General features: G+C 46.0%; 1 protein-coding gene across 1 annotated transcript in view; it reads right to left on the bottom strand.

Annotated features, from left to right (window-relative positions):
* Nucleotides 1–233: 233 nt before the first annotated feature.
* The window catches only part of LOC144934330 (transmembrane glycoprotein NMB-like), a 56511-nt gene continuing 39599 nt past the window's right edge, over nt 234–17145 (bottom strand). Inside the window, exons 2-11 of the mRNA XM_078860012.1 lie at nt 10497–10637; nt 9734–9880; nt 8743–8958; nt 7430–7594; nt 6608–6964; nt 5789–5932; nt 3841–3928; nt 2567–2781; nt 1516–1612; nt 234–413 (exon numbers count right to left, since the gene is read on the bottom strand). Coding sequence (XP_078716138.1) covers nt 251–413; nt 1516–1612; nt 2567–2781; nt 3841–3928; nt 5789–5932; nt 6608–6964; nt 7430–7594; nt 8743–8958; nt 9734–9880; nt 10497–10623 — 1719 coding nt within the window. The 5' untranslated portion in view covers nt 10624–10637 and the 3' untranslated portion in view covers nt 234–250. The remainder of the gene's footprint in view (nt 414–1515; nt 1613–2566; nt 2782–3840; nt 3929–5788; nt 5933–6607; nt 6965–7429; nt 7595–8742; nt 8959–9733; nt 9881–10496; nt 10638–17145) is intronic.

Below are 17145 nucleotides of genomic sequence, written 5' to 3'. Positions count from 1 at the left end.
CATTATAGATTGCCAGTACACTCACTCAGCTTAATAACCAGGCTACAGTCTACATTATAGACTGCCAGTACACTCACTCCAATTAAGAATCAGGCTACAGTCTACATTAGTGCTTTTATGATTTTTATGATTTTTTGTTAATTTTATTCACTTTTTTTTTCTATCGACGTGACTTTACCCAAAGAACCAAAGAACAAGAAACGTCCGGTCTGCCCCCCCCACCCACACGGACGAGGAGATCCAAGCGCGGTCACACGAGGCGGAGGCGATACGCGTCCAGCAGCGGATTGTTCTCAGCCAACGCTTTCCTGCCGGCCACGCGGCCCGTCTGCGTGATGAAGTGAGCACTGCTCGGAGCCATGTATGCCCTGACCTTGCAGGGCAGCATCGTCGAGTTGCGTCGTTGGCGCCGCCTGCACGGAGAAGACAGGGCTTTGGCTCTCCGATGCGTTTTGGGGTTAAACCACGTATTGCTCGGCATGGCGTCCTAAGATTTCGCTCCACGTGCTGGGAGCTTGCTTCGGAATTGAAAGGAATGTGAGCTGCTCATGCCCAACAACAGTTGGTACAACCGGAAAACGCACGTCAGAGGGATGTGCAGCAGAATGGCATTGGCCCGGAAAATATTTAAACACCTGTCACACAACATCCAGAATAGGTCTCGTTTAGGGCTGCAGCGACGAGTCGCGTGTCCATTCCAGTCGACGAGCGACCGGGAAAATATTCCGTGAATAATTAAGCCCTTGGGAGATGAGATCCGATGAGGATCGGTCCCGTGTTTGAGTGTAAATCCAACACGGGCATCATTGTGCCATGCGCATAATTGATCATTTATTGCAGCTTTGCCCTTAAAGCAGCATGGGTTACCCGACCCATAGTAAAACAATTCACTCACCAAACGCCGCTCTGTATGATATTGGCATCCAGGGTAGCATGTGCATACTGAAACAAGCCCTGTATCTCATCTGAATTGGTTACTGATGGTGAGTGGAATTAATGGTGACCTGAGTTAAATTCCTGACCCATGTGTAAAGCTATATAATAGTCAACGCTTTAGAGAAGCCTTTCTAATCTATTTAAGTGATATTTACGTGCTATAAATAAGGGCAATTGCCCAAAATATCACCTATTATATACTTTTCCTTGTAGGGCGGTGCATGTTATTGATAAATGTGTTTCGTTGTTTGTGAAAAAAAAGACACAATTAAAACACAGCTCTCCAGTAGCGACACACGAAAGCGTGTGTGCCCCAGGCTCTCTAACATGAGTGTGATGTGGGTCATTGTTGTTTCTGTTGCAATGCAAATCCTATAAAATGTCAATGCAATAATATCACTCAAGTGCGAGAGTGCGGAATAAAACGCTCGACATTCATGTGGGACATCCCGGTACACATAACCTAGGCGTGTAGCTACCAGAGCCGTCTCGTTTTTGGGTTTGCACATACCCCTAAATAGCACAACAAGAGGTGAATGCACACACGTTTTTTTTTGTCGTGAATGTACACGTCCTTACTTGTAGGCGAACACGGCCAAAATGACCAGCACCATGGGCAGCGCCCCTCCAGCCAAGAGCGCAGGTCCCACCGTTTGCCTGTACCGTGAGTTGGGCTCTGCACGGGGAACACGTGCGATCTCTCACCAACCAGCGCTGCTCCACACTCGCAGGGCCAGCGAGCCTCACACGTCACGCGGGTTTGACCCCCTCTCACACGCTACACACACATTGCCCATTGCGCACACACGCCACACACGATTCCGACGCATCCAAGATCCTAACTCTCACGTAAAAAAAAATAACAACGTACTTTATTATTTGTTAAGTTTCTTTAAGTGATGTTTGGTGCATTGTTCATATTTGTATTGCTTTGGCGGTTTTCAGTTATTATTGGAGAGATACAGATATTCACAAAATCAATAGCAGTATAATGTAACGGCTTGTGTGAACTCAGCCCACGAAAATGCTGTTAGCGAGCACCTCTAAAGGCAGGCACAGCACATGCGGGGATGATGTGGTGAGCACCACGTCAAGCCACCTTTATCCCCAGTGCTAGTGTTTACACGCCACACTAGGTACCATACTCATTTAAGGCTGAGTCGACTTAGGAAGGGCATGACTAATTCAAATATTCGCTGCTGACGATGGCGGTTTAAATTTAACTCAAGTCAACATATTCTTAGCGCAGTGTACTAAACACTGTGCTGCTACCTTTCCCCCAATCAAAAACAACAACACTAAGACAAAGATCCCCCGTATAGACTTAACAGACTGTTGGGGCAAGTGCTGTTAACGAACACCTATGAAGGCCAGCACCGTACACGAGAGGATGGGTCTGCGAGCACCATGCCGACCGCCTTTGTCTCCCCAGTGGCGATGTGTACACACCGCACCGGGTACACATTTGAGGCTGAGTCGACCTCGGGGAGGCCCAAAACCAGTGAAGATAATAGTCCGGAACCAGTTAAGATAATTGGCCGTGAACGGCAAACGAACTCGGTTCACCGGGTTCGTAGCGCAACGGGCCATCGCTCCCCCACATCAACAAGACGCACGCACACACGCACACCTGGCTGAACAGCGACGAGCAGCTTGGTACTGGTGGCCGAAACGCCCACGTCGTCGTAGGCCGTGATGTTGACGCAGTAGACGCCGGACGTGTTGAACTCCTGGTGCAGAGTGAGCGCGCACGAGGTGTAGGGCAGATGGAAGAGGACGCACGAGCTGCTGTGGATCTCCAGGCACAGCTCATCCGCGATCACGGTGCACACCTCGGTGGGAATGCTGTGCCGGATTGGGGGCGGCCACGCCGGTGGGATGAAGGAGGGAGGAGAATAAGTATAACCCGTAAAAACTAAGTTTTTCACTATAAATCCTTCATATGCGTGGCGGCTAGAGTCCTCTCGTCCTCTGGCTTGAGATGGCTGCCACCTATGGGTCAGATGATTGCATTGCACCATTAAGCAATTGGTAATTAAATATAATATTTTTGTCCTAAAAAGTGTAAAATTTTGGAACATTTTTTTCACGAACATTAATTGTCACTCACAACGAGTCTGTGTGGAAAATGTCAGCTCGATTGGATCACGGGAAGTGGGTTAAAAAACGACCGAAAGATTTGCACGGCCCTAAGCAAGCAAGCGAACTTAATATAAAGGATTTAAAAAGGAGGAAAATGGGTGAAGAGGTGGCAGTCTGTGCCTTGCATAATCACATCCTGTACTCTTGATTATCCGCGAGGCTGGGACAATCCGCGTTTGTGAAGATATAAATAAGTATTCGTCATGCGTGCATTGCTTTAATTTTTTGCTGTCCGCTCCTCAATCATCGAAGGGTCAGTGACGCACTGACCATGTGATCAAAAACATGTTGGAATGCTTACATAGGTAAGGTCGGCATTCTTCTATTGCCTCCCATACCATTAGCCCAGAAGCACGTGTCATATATTCTACTCGTGGTACAGAACACTGTGTGATGTACTCTACAAAACACCATCACCCTCCATGTAATGAACAATCATGACTGAGTCAACGACTGACGTCGATTATAATGTTCCAGAAAAGCTATGAAGATGAAGGTGGGCACATAGTCAAGTAACGCATACGCTTATAAGTCTTTAAAAACAATCCAACATGGCACCAATTAGCAGAGGCTTGCTGGTTTCAATCATAGGGCAGGGTCACCGTAAAGTTCTAAATTGCATTAAGCCATGTGTCAAACACTTACAACTGTACAATCCCCGTAATCACTGAGCCATGTGGAGCCAAGCTAAAGCAGGCGAATTCTGCTTCCACTCCCGAGTACATACGTATACACAAACATCATAAGGACTGAGTGACCGACCTGCCTTCACAGGTGATTAATATGTCCAGGCCACTGGAGGAGTTCGTTGACTTGACCGTCTGCACCACCTGTAATTTCTTGATGCCCTCTGAGCGGGGAGAGACACACAAGAATATAACTTACTGAACTTGCATTGCCGACGATATATGGCAAGCAAGAAACTCCCAAAAAAAAACAATTAGTCTTGAGACTCAATGAGGCTTTCCTGGATAAAGGGTATTATCGGTGTTATTTTGAAACTTTGTGGTGTTTTTGCCTAAACGAGAGTGGTGTAATGTGCATAGCCCGTTTACAGCCACGAATAAATGGTGGAAATTCTGCATTCTCATAATAGAACCGAGTATGTCTATCGGACACTCACTGTTGACCCTGGGGGGACGAAGGACAATGTTGTACCTCTGCCAGGATTTCAATTTGCAACCTAATAATTGCAAGCTGTGCTTCCTAACAACATTGCCACTCAGCCGGCTATGCACAAATTAACTATAATCACATCTGTTGTAATCAAATGAACACAAAATGAAATTACAATAACGCTCTTATCAAATAAAAATGCTGATTTGTATGGGACACACTTTATATAGAGTTCAAAAATGTCGCCTAACAGTGACAAAATAAATATCCTGAATCAGCAACTAGTCACGGGGGGGGGGGGGGGGTAGGGATGGGCTCATGTTGATAAACCAAAGGGAGCGGCCCATGAAGAGTTTTAAATTGAATCGCGCAACATATGGCTTTCTTGACTTAAAGCTTTCGTGACTGCAGGAATTCATATTCTTTAGGTCTTTCGGTAAAGTCACGTAGATAGGTGCAAATTAATAAAATAATAAATATTAAATTTGTACCTATCTACGTGCCTTTACCGAAAGACCCAACGAATGTTGTCTTGCTCTCACGTTCAAAAGTAGTGGGACGTGTTCCCCCACTGGCCTCTGTGTTTGCATGCCCATACAAATCTAATAAAATGAATGATTTAATAAATGCACACACATGCACACATGGACATTATAACGAGGTGACAGCCCAACAAGGACGGGAAACCTCGGGAACAATGTGTTCAAAATAGCTCCGTGAATTGTAAAAATGGAACAACAATGCAACCATAAAAAGGAACGAAGCTGAGTAAAAAGTGATTAAATTTCAAACCCACCCTGGTCACGATGTCAAACTGCACCGGGCGGTGGTGTGATCTAAGAGGCCGTCCATAAATGACGTCACGCGATTTTGGACGATTTTTGACCCCCCCCCCTAGTCACACGGCGTCACAAAAAGTCAGACCCCCCCCCCTCAAATATGACGTCACAAAGCTCTGCCCCCCCCCCCCAAAAAAATGCTTCAAATCGCTGTAAACTATTGTCATTGTAGTGCGTATTTAATGTGGAGCTGCACCCTGATGTTGTAGGAGAAAACATTTATAAAAAAGTATATTTAATCAAGTAGAACGTGTTGTCTATATTTATTTAAAGTTGCGCATTTTGATGTGACGTCACATTTCTCAACCCCCCCCCCCCCTCGTCACTCATCGTCACAAATGTCTGACCCCCCCCCCCCCATAGGTGCGTGACGTCATTTATGGACGGCCCCTAAAACATGAAACCACGCCGACTATGCTTGCCCAGTCATGGCTCAAGAACCGTGGTGTGGAGTTATGAGCTGAAGGGTCGGGGAGCACGATGGGATGAGATGGAAGGCGGTTGAGCCAGGGTTCTACCATTGGGGTGAGAGCTCAAAATCGCTGATGATAATGATGATCTATCTCTATTCCTATAAAGCCTCTTTATGGAGGCTACTGGCTTCGCAAACTTCTGGCACAAGTCTGCCACCGTTTGCCGATGATAATGGTTATAGCTCCAAAACGTTCGTGTTCGTGTCGTGCTTGTACGAGCTCAGAAGGAAGCCGTCGTGCCGTGCCGCGTGCGGGTGAGGTGGGTCTCGTCGCGTGACTCACCCACGACCATGACACTGGTGGTGGCCCTGCCACGCTTCACCACTTGGCAGAGGGATGGCGAGGCCGTGGTGGCCACGCCCGTTGGCACGAGCCAACTGACCTGGCGGTCGCGGAACGCGGTCTCTCCGAGCTCTTCCACGGCCTCTGTGGAAGACGAGCGGCTGGGAATAAACTCGTCGGCGAGCAAATTAGCTTCCAAGTTGAAAGACACGGATCCCTCCTGACGCATGGCCCTATTATTCCCTTCTTTATATAGAAAAAAAGTGGACTGATATACATTATATTGTAATAGAGACCTGCATGGCCTGAATTACTTTAAATCTCCAATTAGTTTTCATCTATTTTTGGGGTATAGTTTTATTTGATACAAAAATTGCAATCGGAGTTGAGCCTGCACCACTAATATCTTGCTCTGGAATAAAATCGGGTTTCTATTGTCATTATAGCGTGGCAGAGTGGCACAATGTTCACACTCGTGCCTCACTGCAAAAAGGGACTTGGGTTAAATTCCCAACTCGGGTCCCATAATGTGCAGAGTTTGTCGGCTCTCCCCCTGCTCTGCGTTTGTTTCCTCCGGGCTATTCGGTTTCCTTTAATAGCTACAAAAACTCATTAACTGGTTTTGGCCGAACATCCCATTGCTGAAAATTGACCTGCAAAGTTACTCAAATGGGATTACACATAGCAACATTCCCCTGACGGCAAAATCCTGAGACTCAGTGGGGCTTTCCTGGATAAGCATAATAGCAACAATTATAATGATTTTTTTTGCACACAATCTCATCAATATTCATGATTAAAATAGTTCAATTTCCTCACGAATCTCAGCCGAGTAGAATTTCTTTGGCGCGGAGTCAGGCAGGACGGTGGCGTTGAGAAGCTCGCAGGGCGTCGGGATGACGGCCTGCACCTCCACGGAGACGCGGAAGGTGCCGGCCGTGGCGTACGTGTGGCCTGTTGGGTTCGCGTGCTCCTTGTCGCTGCCATTCTCGCCAGGCACCGATTTCACCGTGCCGTCCCCAAAGTCCCACGTGTAAGTGACATTGCTGCTGCGCAGATACCCGGTGGGGTCGTACGGCGTGGCCTTGAGCTTGACCTCTTTGCCCACCAGGAACATGTTGTCCTTGGGATTGCGGTCTCCAGATTGAGACACGTTGATGCTCAGCTGCACCTCGTCTGCAAGCGCAGGGCATCAGCACAAAAAATAACGTACGTTACAAAATAAAGATAAACCTACACTAATGCTCAATGAGAACTAAAGCTATATTTTATGAGGGTCCTGCTACATTGGGAGATTTGAGATGCCAATTCCATGAATAAAAGTTTGATTGTATGTGGGAGGAAACGGAAGTACCAATAGAAAATTCACCACGAATGCAAGAGGGCAAGATGCAATGGTCCAAACCGATTTAGCTCATGACCACCTTGCAGTCTCATCTATAAATTATCACATCAAAGATTCACAACTTAAACCATTCACATTTGTTTCCCCAGTGGACAGCGGTATATGCTACTTGTACCACAGTATTAAATCCCAGCAAATTGTGTGCTCAGCAGTGGAAAGATCCCGACTGATGGCAATGATGAAAGTCGGCCTGGAGTAATAATAATGGCCTGGGCAGATGCACGCTCCGGGGTTACCGGTGATTGTGTAGGTGCTGGAGACGTTGGCCAGCGGACAGAACCTGCCAGCCTGCGAGCCCTCGTGGTACACCAACACTCGTATTTGGAACGTCCCCACGTCCATGGTGGCCGTCTTGAGCTCCACGCTCGCGTCCGTGCCCCCCATTGTCTGGTAGTAGTTGCCTGCGCTCAGGCACAATCGACAGAGTGGGCGTGGTTGGCATGGAGCCTTCGCCGTTCTTCGTAGCCCAGTGTCTGAGCCATTTCAGCCCACGAGCCCTGATGCAATTGAACTGCCTGCACACACCAGAGCTACACCACTGGAGACGCAACACTGTTTGAATCAATTCAATGGTACAAAAAACCCAGAGAAAATCCCACGCCTCCACGAAACGATAACGTGCTTTTTTCCAATCCCATCAGACTACAGACATTCTGGTCGGGGGAAAAAAACATCTTCCAGCAGCATTTGTTTAAATAGGAAAACTCGGAACCGGATCTCATCATCAGAACCAGGCATGTTGAATAACAGCTGCTTAGTTGGCAGATGATATTGGTAAGAGCCATCTACTTAAGCTTTAGGAACCGTCAGTGCAATTAAATTAAATACAACACATTTACCGGTATATTAGGTCCAAATGTGAATGCACTTCAAGACGCTTGGAAAGCAGGAGCGTAGCGATGAACTTTATTTGAATACATTTCTGATGGGAGAATTATTTGCTCCAATAAAAGGCACAAAACTGGAAAAACGATAACAAATGAATGCATACGGCATCTAAATGCAATCGCATCTGAAGAGGCTTTACAAAACATGGGGCACAAGGGGGATTGGGGGAGGCGAGCAGCTTAGAGGATGGAAAACGTGGGGGAGAGATAACGGGCCCCAGGGATACCCGGCACAGTCCGGACAGCCAGGGCCCCCTCGAAGGGGTGGTGGTGGTGATGGTGGTGGCTTCACCACACGAGTCCCAGCCAGTGGAGATTCCTCGGGGAGTCGGTGAGGCGAGGAAGTGAGGTCAAATGTACTCCCACCCTCTATACCCTTGAGATACCGAAAAAAATGTGTATTTTAGTGATACTTACAATTGTAAATGCGTTCATTGTTGTTGTTTATTAACATTGAGTCATTTTTTTTTATCTTTAAATTTCAGGACTACCCCCGCCAATGCCAACCCTTGGGAAGTTTTTAATACGCCTCTGGTCCCAGGGCCCTCCACAAACAGGTCCCAGGACACCAAGAGGAGGCAGACAGCATGAGGTTCGATCTGATACAAGAGTGGACAAAAAGTGTTGGTGTTGCCATCCAGTGCGCGCGCGCGTGCGCGCACCTTGCGTGTGCCAGACGTAGACAAACTCGCGCTGCTTGTAGTGTTCGCGGGGCTGGGGCATGAGCATTCCGTCGGGATAGATGGGGTACGAGTTGTTGCCGTTCCGGTCTGGAGGCCACGGGCCCCAGTTGTTGTTGTTGTTATTGTTCTGCTTGCAGTCCGGGGAGTCGCCCAGGGCGAAGGCCACGCGCCGCCGAGCGATGACTCGCATACGCCCTGCGCACGTGTCGCGCGGGGTAGGGAGGTGGCGCTCATGAAAGTCACTTGAAAGTCTCTCTCTCTAATTTAACAAATAATTACACGAAGCCAAGGGACACACAACCACGGCACATACAGCACTGTATTTACAAGGTAAGAGCAATTCTTGGTGGCATCTCCCTTCTACCGACATCAATATTCAGCGTTAATTATTCCCACGTGAAAAAAAACCTTACATGCAAAATCATTGGATGCATGCCCAATTAAAATAATTACTGAGCAGGCCATGTCTCAACAGAACATGTCCTGGGGAAACCATTCTTGTGGTCACAATTTGGAAGGGGGGCGTGGTACTGTCTCAAAGTGTCTGTATTGCTCTTTGTCTCTGCTTTTCTACTTCTCTCTGGGTCTCTCGCTTCCCTCGTCTGGAAATCTTCAGCACCCTCTCCTTGTACACCGGGCGGCTACCCTGATTGTCCACCTCTTAACGTCACAAAGACGGTTACCGCATCGCACCCTTTCAGATGCGCTTCTGCTGCTGTCTGGAACGCTCTTCCTTCTGATATTAAGAAGCAATTGGAGCGATTCCCTTTTAAGTCATCGAGATTGAACACGAATTTCTTTCGAACTGCTTTTTGTGTTTAGTTTGTTGTCCTTCCCGCTGTGTACGGTGCTAAAAGAAGTTCAACATGCGCACTTCTCAAGACGAGGCACGATCAATGAACAGTCACGCACCGAAGTCGTATTGACAGTGGCGAATCGCAAAGAGCGGGCCCCCTCCGTGACCGCCTACCTCGGGAGGAGAGGTCGCGCGCCCAGCGCACTTGCCCGTCGTCAGCGATCCACATGGCCCGGGGGAAGATGGTTTTGGTCTTCACGGTGAGACTGGAGCCCTGCAGAGCGGGCCCATCGTTGGTCATTGTCAGCTTCAGGGAGCCGCCTGTGAAATGTGGGAGAGACGGTGCGTGAGCTCAGTGTGAGGTTCAATTGGGTGTCCCATTTATTTCGGGGTTATGTTGAGGCCACATTCACGTCCTTTTAATATAAATTGCCCCGAATGTCGCCTTGACGATTTGGCCGTATGGACGGCAATGGAGAGATGTTAAAACTCGCTGTGAAATATTTTCGTCCGCATCTTTGTCATGCCGTCAAGGCATCTCATTTTACTCTCAGATCTGTCCGAATCACATACACAGACTACACACAGCCGTATGCACACAACACACCCACACATCATTAACATTGCCTAATAGCTTTGTACATTTTACGGGCGTGATACATTTCATTGATCTGTGTTAAAAAACATGTATGTACTGAAATGTATCGGTTGAATGTACGTATGTTGAACTTCTTTCGCACCAAACGGAGCCAATCGTGCTAATCAAAGTAGAATGGAATCACATTATGAATCTATATGTTAATGCATGATAATGTACACCGTGTATGTATCTTAAAGAACATAGGCTCCCTTATTGGATATGTTTGCCAACTTGTTTTTGTGCGTGTGCACCACTGTCATCGTTGTTTGTTACCGCGTGTGTACGTGCAATGAGTACCGGGCCAGCATTCAGGGATTGAGCCACCCATCTGGGTGACGGGGTAGTGCTTGTCAGACCATCCGTTGGAGTCGGGCATCCAGTTGGCACCGGGGGAGTAGGAGGATGGGAATGATAATCCACCCATCGCATCACGGTAAGCTGCAAGGCACAGCATACGTTCACAGCTTTCAAGCTCTGTGTGTGCATAGGTCTGCTGCGAGCTGCCAGCGTGCCTTCGCCACTTACTCCATGGATCCTGAAAGTACACCTATCCTGGCACAGATGTCTTTGCGATGTCCTGCCACTTCATCAAAATCAGCAATTAAATTATCTATCCACTGCCAAATTCAGTCCTCCTTTTTCCACGGACAAAATTTTATTTTATAGTCACTGTTACTGGATGGGCGAGAGCATATCTCTTTGCCTGACTCCTTTTGTCATTTCTGCATCAGTTTACATGAAATCAAGTATGTTTTTTTTTAAACAAAGCTAGGCGTAATCGAATTTGATATGCAGTGGTATTTTATAGCATCTAATATGTTATATGTGGTCAATAGTAAAAAAAAAAACACTTTCTTGCTGTCATGATTGGTTGGCGTCTAAATGACTATGTTTAATGTCTATTACACATTTTTTTCAATGCAATAAATGTCTAATTAGAGAAAATTAGACATATAATGTCATTATTCAAGAGCAAATATTGATCAATTAGCAATGACAATGACAAACGATTGAAGGTGTCTGTATTCTCAGAATATTTAACACAGGGTGTTCTTACAGGCTGGGCGATGCAAGTTACTTTGCAACATCGATAATGCTAATTATCGGCAAGAACATTACAAATCTAGTTCATGAAGCCACTTAGCACAATTAAACAACGGCTGCTTTTGTGGAGAGGTCTGAGTCGCGTAACAAAACTGCGATCTTATTATTGGATTTTTGGACCCATCACAGGCACGCTATATCTACGAAAACTCAGAATAAAAATATACATGTTAAACATCCTACATTGGAATGTTTAGCAATTACTCGTTAAGTGTTTTATATATGGGAGAAAACTGAAGCGATAAAATAAATACCATGCATATGATCTGGTATTAAAGGTGCACACAGATGGGTTCATGAGTCCACTGTCTCTGTTTCAATATGCTGGCTATCACACAGCCTAATGGCCCTAGCAGTTTCACAAATCTTTATGTGACCCACCGACCCTTGCCACCAAGCGTTGGATCACAGCTGTGCGTCACGGCGCCCAGAAGTTTACTTTAAAGTGCGATCATAAACTTTAAACAAAATTAAAACAACAAAACTGAAATCAATGGGTGTGGTAAACTGCATATGTGCAAGCAACTCGTACTTAGCTTAGCAAATGCCTCCCTTGACACCACGCTCATTACAATCGCCAGCCAGCACACGAGCCAAGACCCGCACCGGTGCATTTTCATTTCACTCAATGTGCATGTCGTATACGACACGCATAGGTCATGTGCTGTGTTGGTCCAGCTGAGATTATGCGCAAAGCCTCTGTGCCTCTGCTCTTATATACTCACGCAACATCTTGCTGTATCAATGTTGATCTTGGCAAACAAGATGCAAGCATGTGACTTGTCATGTGCTCTATGCTCACACACAATCCCCATCAGAGGAATGGCTTATTTATGATCACACAATATTTATGCGTGGTCTAGATTTAGAAAGGAACGCAAATTCCCATCCGGAATCACATGAGCAGTTATCCATGATGTTGTGATGAATATACTTTAATTGAGAATTGCCCAGACGTTTATCAGAGATGACTCAGTATTAAGTAGATGTTGCAGTGATTAATACAAACTATACACTTTCTTATGCTTGGTTCTTTCGGTAAAGTCATGTAGAAGGGAAATAATAAAATAATACAAATTAAACAATTAAATTCTCACAACGTTTCGATTGCAACACAAGCAATCATCATCAGGTGTGAAAACCACGAAACGTCATGAGAATTTTATTGTTTTATTTTTATTATTTTATTATTTCCCTTCTATGTGACTTTACCGAAAGAACCAAGAATATGAATGCCTGCAGTCACGAAAGCTTTAAATCGAAATTTATACACTTTCAATTACACAATTTTATTCATTTGACAATCTGTGTTTAATCATGTTGTGCGACTCCATGTCTCGTGTTGACCTCTTCACTTTTGTACATTTAGGTCTGAACTCCACTATTTTGCTGTCATTTGTTGAATCACGTCACTCTTGCAAGAGAGTCTTGTTGTCTTCATGGGCTTTCACCTTGTGAAAGTCGACTGTTCTTGTGGAATGGAGCAATGTTGCAGTAGTTAGTGTTCGATAAACTTGGCGAACTGATCTTCATTTCCCTACACGGATAACATTAGTGGTGAATAACGTTTTGGTCCTGGGTCTATATGGACAACGTAAATAGATATTTTGAAGAATTCAGATGCATTCTGGATTTGAGAAATTTAAATTAATAGCAACAAATTTGCACATGAAAGGTTGAAAACTGTGTATCGATTTTTCACGATTTGTGTTTTTCACGAAAGTGACACCCTTATATATGCCAGAAAACATACATTCACAACAAAGTATGCTGATGTGATCATAACAAAACACCTAATGCACGATCAAAAATTACCAAAATATGTTTTTTATTTGGTTATATTCCGATATAGATGTTATTTTGTACCTTGAATTTGTAAACACAGGACAGAATGTTCCTAGCTCGCTCATGAAATTTGCATATCCAAGACACCAGTCAGGTTGCCGATTTGCTTGTTTAGCTCTTATATGTTTTATATAGATCATAATTTGTAATTCAACCCTATTCGTGACCTACCATATGCCTTTTTGATTTACATCGTTCACCTAATATTGTAATAATCACGAATGTGCACACAACTGTAGTTGATCATTTATCTTTGGCAAAGAATGCGAGTTGGTTTCATTTGTTTTACATGGAAGTTGGAATTTCGGTTTCCAATTTGCTGAACTCCCTAGTTAACATGTTAACGCATGCATTCACTGTTACAGGAATCATATATCGATCCCCCTTCGTCTGGCGATTTGATTAATTGATGTCATGATCTGTTTACGTGCACGATCTGATCCAAGAATACCTTTAGTCAAAGTATTGTTTCTATCAGTTTTTACACTCTCATTTGAACTTTTTGTCCCGTCCTTCCTATTTTGTTCTGCCCTATTCATTACGACAGTATAAGCATAAACATGTTAATGCAACATTTGCACACAGTTGAAAACAATCCTATTTTGCACGCCATAAATTCGATGCGTGTATTTGTAACGTAAGTATGCAGACAAATATTCACGAGTGAATACAAAATGAACAGATTAAAATATTTAGGCCACAGCAGTGATACCTAATATAAAGTCATCACCCCAAGCCACATTTTTGGTCGGGCTTTCAGAGTCACCAAATGGCGTCACATTTTGCCGGCCACTACTATGAATTTGAATGGACAGCAAGAAGAGGCCCCAGATGGTCACCAGCCAAAAGTATTTGCCACCAGCTGCCGCCTGTTCGCGATTTTCGTTGAGGCGTTAATGGGTGTCAGAATATTCTTCAGAGCCTTAGAATTCGGTCGGGACGCACAACTACACAGTAGTCACTCAGCTACTGCCGTATTTTATGTCCGAATACTGTCGTCTCAGATGTCTATGTACATGTGTGTGCATAAACATGCGTACACAAACGTGCAGTATATGTGAATAATACTGTTTAGTTTTAAATAGCGTCGTTCATGCAAAGTGAATGTTACAATCGCTGGTGAACTACAAGATACATTGGAAGGCCGCAGCAAAGTGGTAAGCCCGTGCCAAGAATTGCCCAACCTTTGCGGTGCTCTAAACGGTAAGATATTTTCACATGTACCGGTACCCGTGTCCATGTACATGTGTGTGCACGTGTTTGTTTTGAGGTATGTGTACATAGGCTTAAGTTAAACGTAGTTGGGATAAATAGTCAACGAAGTCGACTCACCGACTAATTGTGATTACTATTTTTTTGGCCGATGCGGTGACCCTTAAAATATAACACCCCCCTCATCTGGCCTCCAGAAATCTGGAAACCCCATACGAGCCATGCACAAAGTGACGCGGCTGATAGTGATTATGTTGTAGGTAAGCCCAACCCATAACCTCCCGTCCAGTGGCACACGTGGCTGAACATGATATTTTTTCCCCCCAAAATATTTTCTTGTTATCCGATGAGTTGAGTAACTGAACCGATAATCGATATAGCCGGGCTCGAATTCCTCCCTCGATGGGAGGTTTCTTTGACGCACTTCATATTTTGTCAGTCGTGCGTTGGCAGCGGTGCACAAGTGTAATGACCGAAAAATTACCCCAAAGCCAATAGACAGCCTAACGGCGATCTGAAAATAAACAAAGGTCTCCGATTGTTAGAAAGAGGCCTCTACGGTGATTGGTCGGGAGGCAGACGTTTAAAGGGATTAATAGGAATACAGAGAGGATCCATTAGAGGGGAAGGGCAGGGATTAGCTAAAGGGAAAAAAACGAGGACAAGAAGGTTCCAGAAGGGGGGCTCGAGGAATATAAAAGGGGAGAGAGAGCACGAGGAGTGGGGGACGTTCGGAGGAAGTGTGGGGGCCGACGCCCGCCTCCCCGCTCCCTGTCAGCGGGCAGGGCGCGACGTCCACCCCCTCCACTCCCCCCTCCTCTTCGTCGGCCGCCTCTCGCGGGGCCCCCGCCAATCGAGTGATCGGTCCCCCTGCGCCAGCGCCCTCTCTGAGGGACATAGCTAAGTGGCTGGCTCACCACCGCCAGGGGTTATCTCGCACACGCCCACGTACACCACCACTAATACGAAGGCGGCTACGTGCACGCGCGCGCCCCTGCAGGCGCTCGTTTTACACAAAGGGTAGCGCTAAAGAAAACGGCGATATAAATATACACGCGCACCTCCGGGTGGTTTAGCTGTAATCCGCTTGCACACAAAGGCTAGCGCTAAAGAGCTGCGCGAATTTGCGCGCGCGCCTCGCCGTCAATTGCTATTGCTGTTGCGTGAACACGCGCGAGCGCTTATGTTTTAATACACGCGTGCGCCTCACACGCACCCTCAATTTACCAACACCACACCGACGCTACAGCCCTGCGCTCACTCTCTCGCGCACACCGTCCCTCCCTGCGCAGTCGCACCACACACAAATCGTGGACACCACGCCGATGTTCTACCCACACACACACACAGAAATCACACTGCGCCGATACTCTGAACTAAAGTTTTTTAATGGCGCAAATACACACTACCTGGAGGGGGAATATTTCGCGAGAAGAGCTCAGCCTGACTCTGCTACGTACCCAGCCACTCAGGCGTCCGACCGCGTACCTCGAAGCTGGACGCATGGAGTCACAAGGACGCTGTGAGAGTCGGAGCGAGAAAGACGAGAGAAAACTTTACCTATCGCTGCCTCGTAGCGGCACTCGCTGGCATCACACGGATGCTGCGAGCGGCTCGAGGAGGCAGGACGGCAGGGAGTGGGTCTTGATGGCCCGGAGGTTGAAGACAACTGCTCAAAATCGTCCCCGGCTACTCTTTGTATTCCCTTAACTTCAAAGGCCCAGGGTGATGTTGTACTGCGCAGCCAATCGCGCGCTTACCTGCGCCGTCTACATGGAGTGCCACGGAGTGTTCTGCTACTCCGCTCACCCATTGTTCTCTTGTGCTCATTAATTCTAACCTACTGGTCTGCCCTTCTTGCCTAATATTCCACCCTCCGCCTCTCCCAATGTCGTGAATAACTTATTGCGGTTGGCCCAGTGAACCTTTTCCTTCTGCGCCCATACAATTTGAAGCCAATTTATGGGCACCGCAATGTAACCTGTCTTGTGAGGGTCGGCCAATCTCCTGGCACCGGGAAACCGTGGCACTCTCCCTTTAGGGGCCCTTCGGATTAAAACCCGATGTGCCAGGCAACCCCCCGCCAGGACACTACGTGGGTGCGCTGCGTGCGGGTGTGTGTTTAGTGCGGAGTTGCTCCGCTGTCGTGGCACCACTGAAGTGACAAGCTGAGGGCAAAGCACGAAGGCCTCAGGTCTTGTCACATCGTCGTCAGGGGCCGTCCATAAATAACGTCACGCACCTAGGGGGGAGGGAGGTCAGACATTTGTGACGATGTGTGACGAGGAGGGGAGGGGGGGTTGAGAAATGTGATGTCACGTCAAAATGCGCAACTTTAAATAAATATAGAATTGTTATAACAACACAAATTTTGATTAATTTTCATTATTAACTATTTTATTTTTTAAATTTACTCAGGTCACCTTTTATTTATTCCATGAAGGAGTATTTTGCTTCTCCATGAGAGAATGGAGAAGCATACATTTGTAAATTTTTTGAATGATTGTTATTAAACATTTTGATTCTAATGATTCAACCAGGGCTTTTCATTATGTGGAATGAATATATGATTGTTATAATTGTACTCTCCATTTTGCTTCGTTCTACTACAAAGTTTAAAGTATTTTTTTATAGTTATAATTTCAATATAATATTCTGAACATCTGCAGTTTTAGTTAGACGTTTAATATTTTCAAGTTAATTTTATGCAAAATTTAAGCTTTCCAACGCCTCCTTTTTATTAAATGTTTTCTCCTACAACATCAGTGCAGCGCCACATTAAATA

This window comes from Lampetra fluviatilis, chromosome 10 (assembly GCF_964198595.1).
Source record: "Lampetra fluviatilis chromosome 10, kcLamFluv1.1, whole genome shotgun sequence".
NCBI lineage: Eukaryota > Metazoa > Chordata > Hyperoartia > Petromyzontiformes > Petromyzontidae > Lampetra > Lampetra fluviatilis.
Note: the sequence above shows the minus strand (reverse complement) of the source record. Positions and strands in the feature narration are given on the sequence as shown.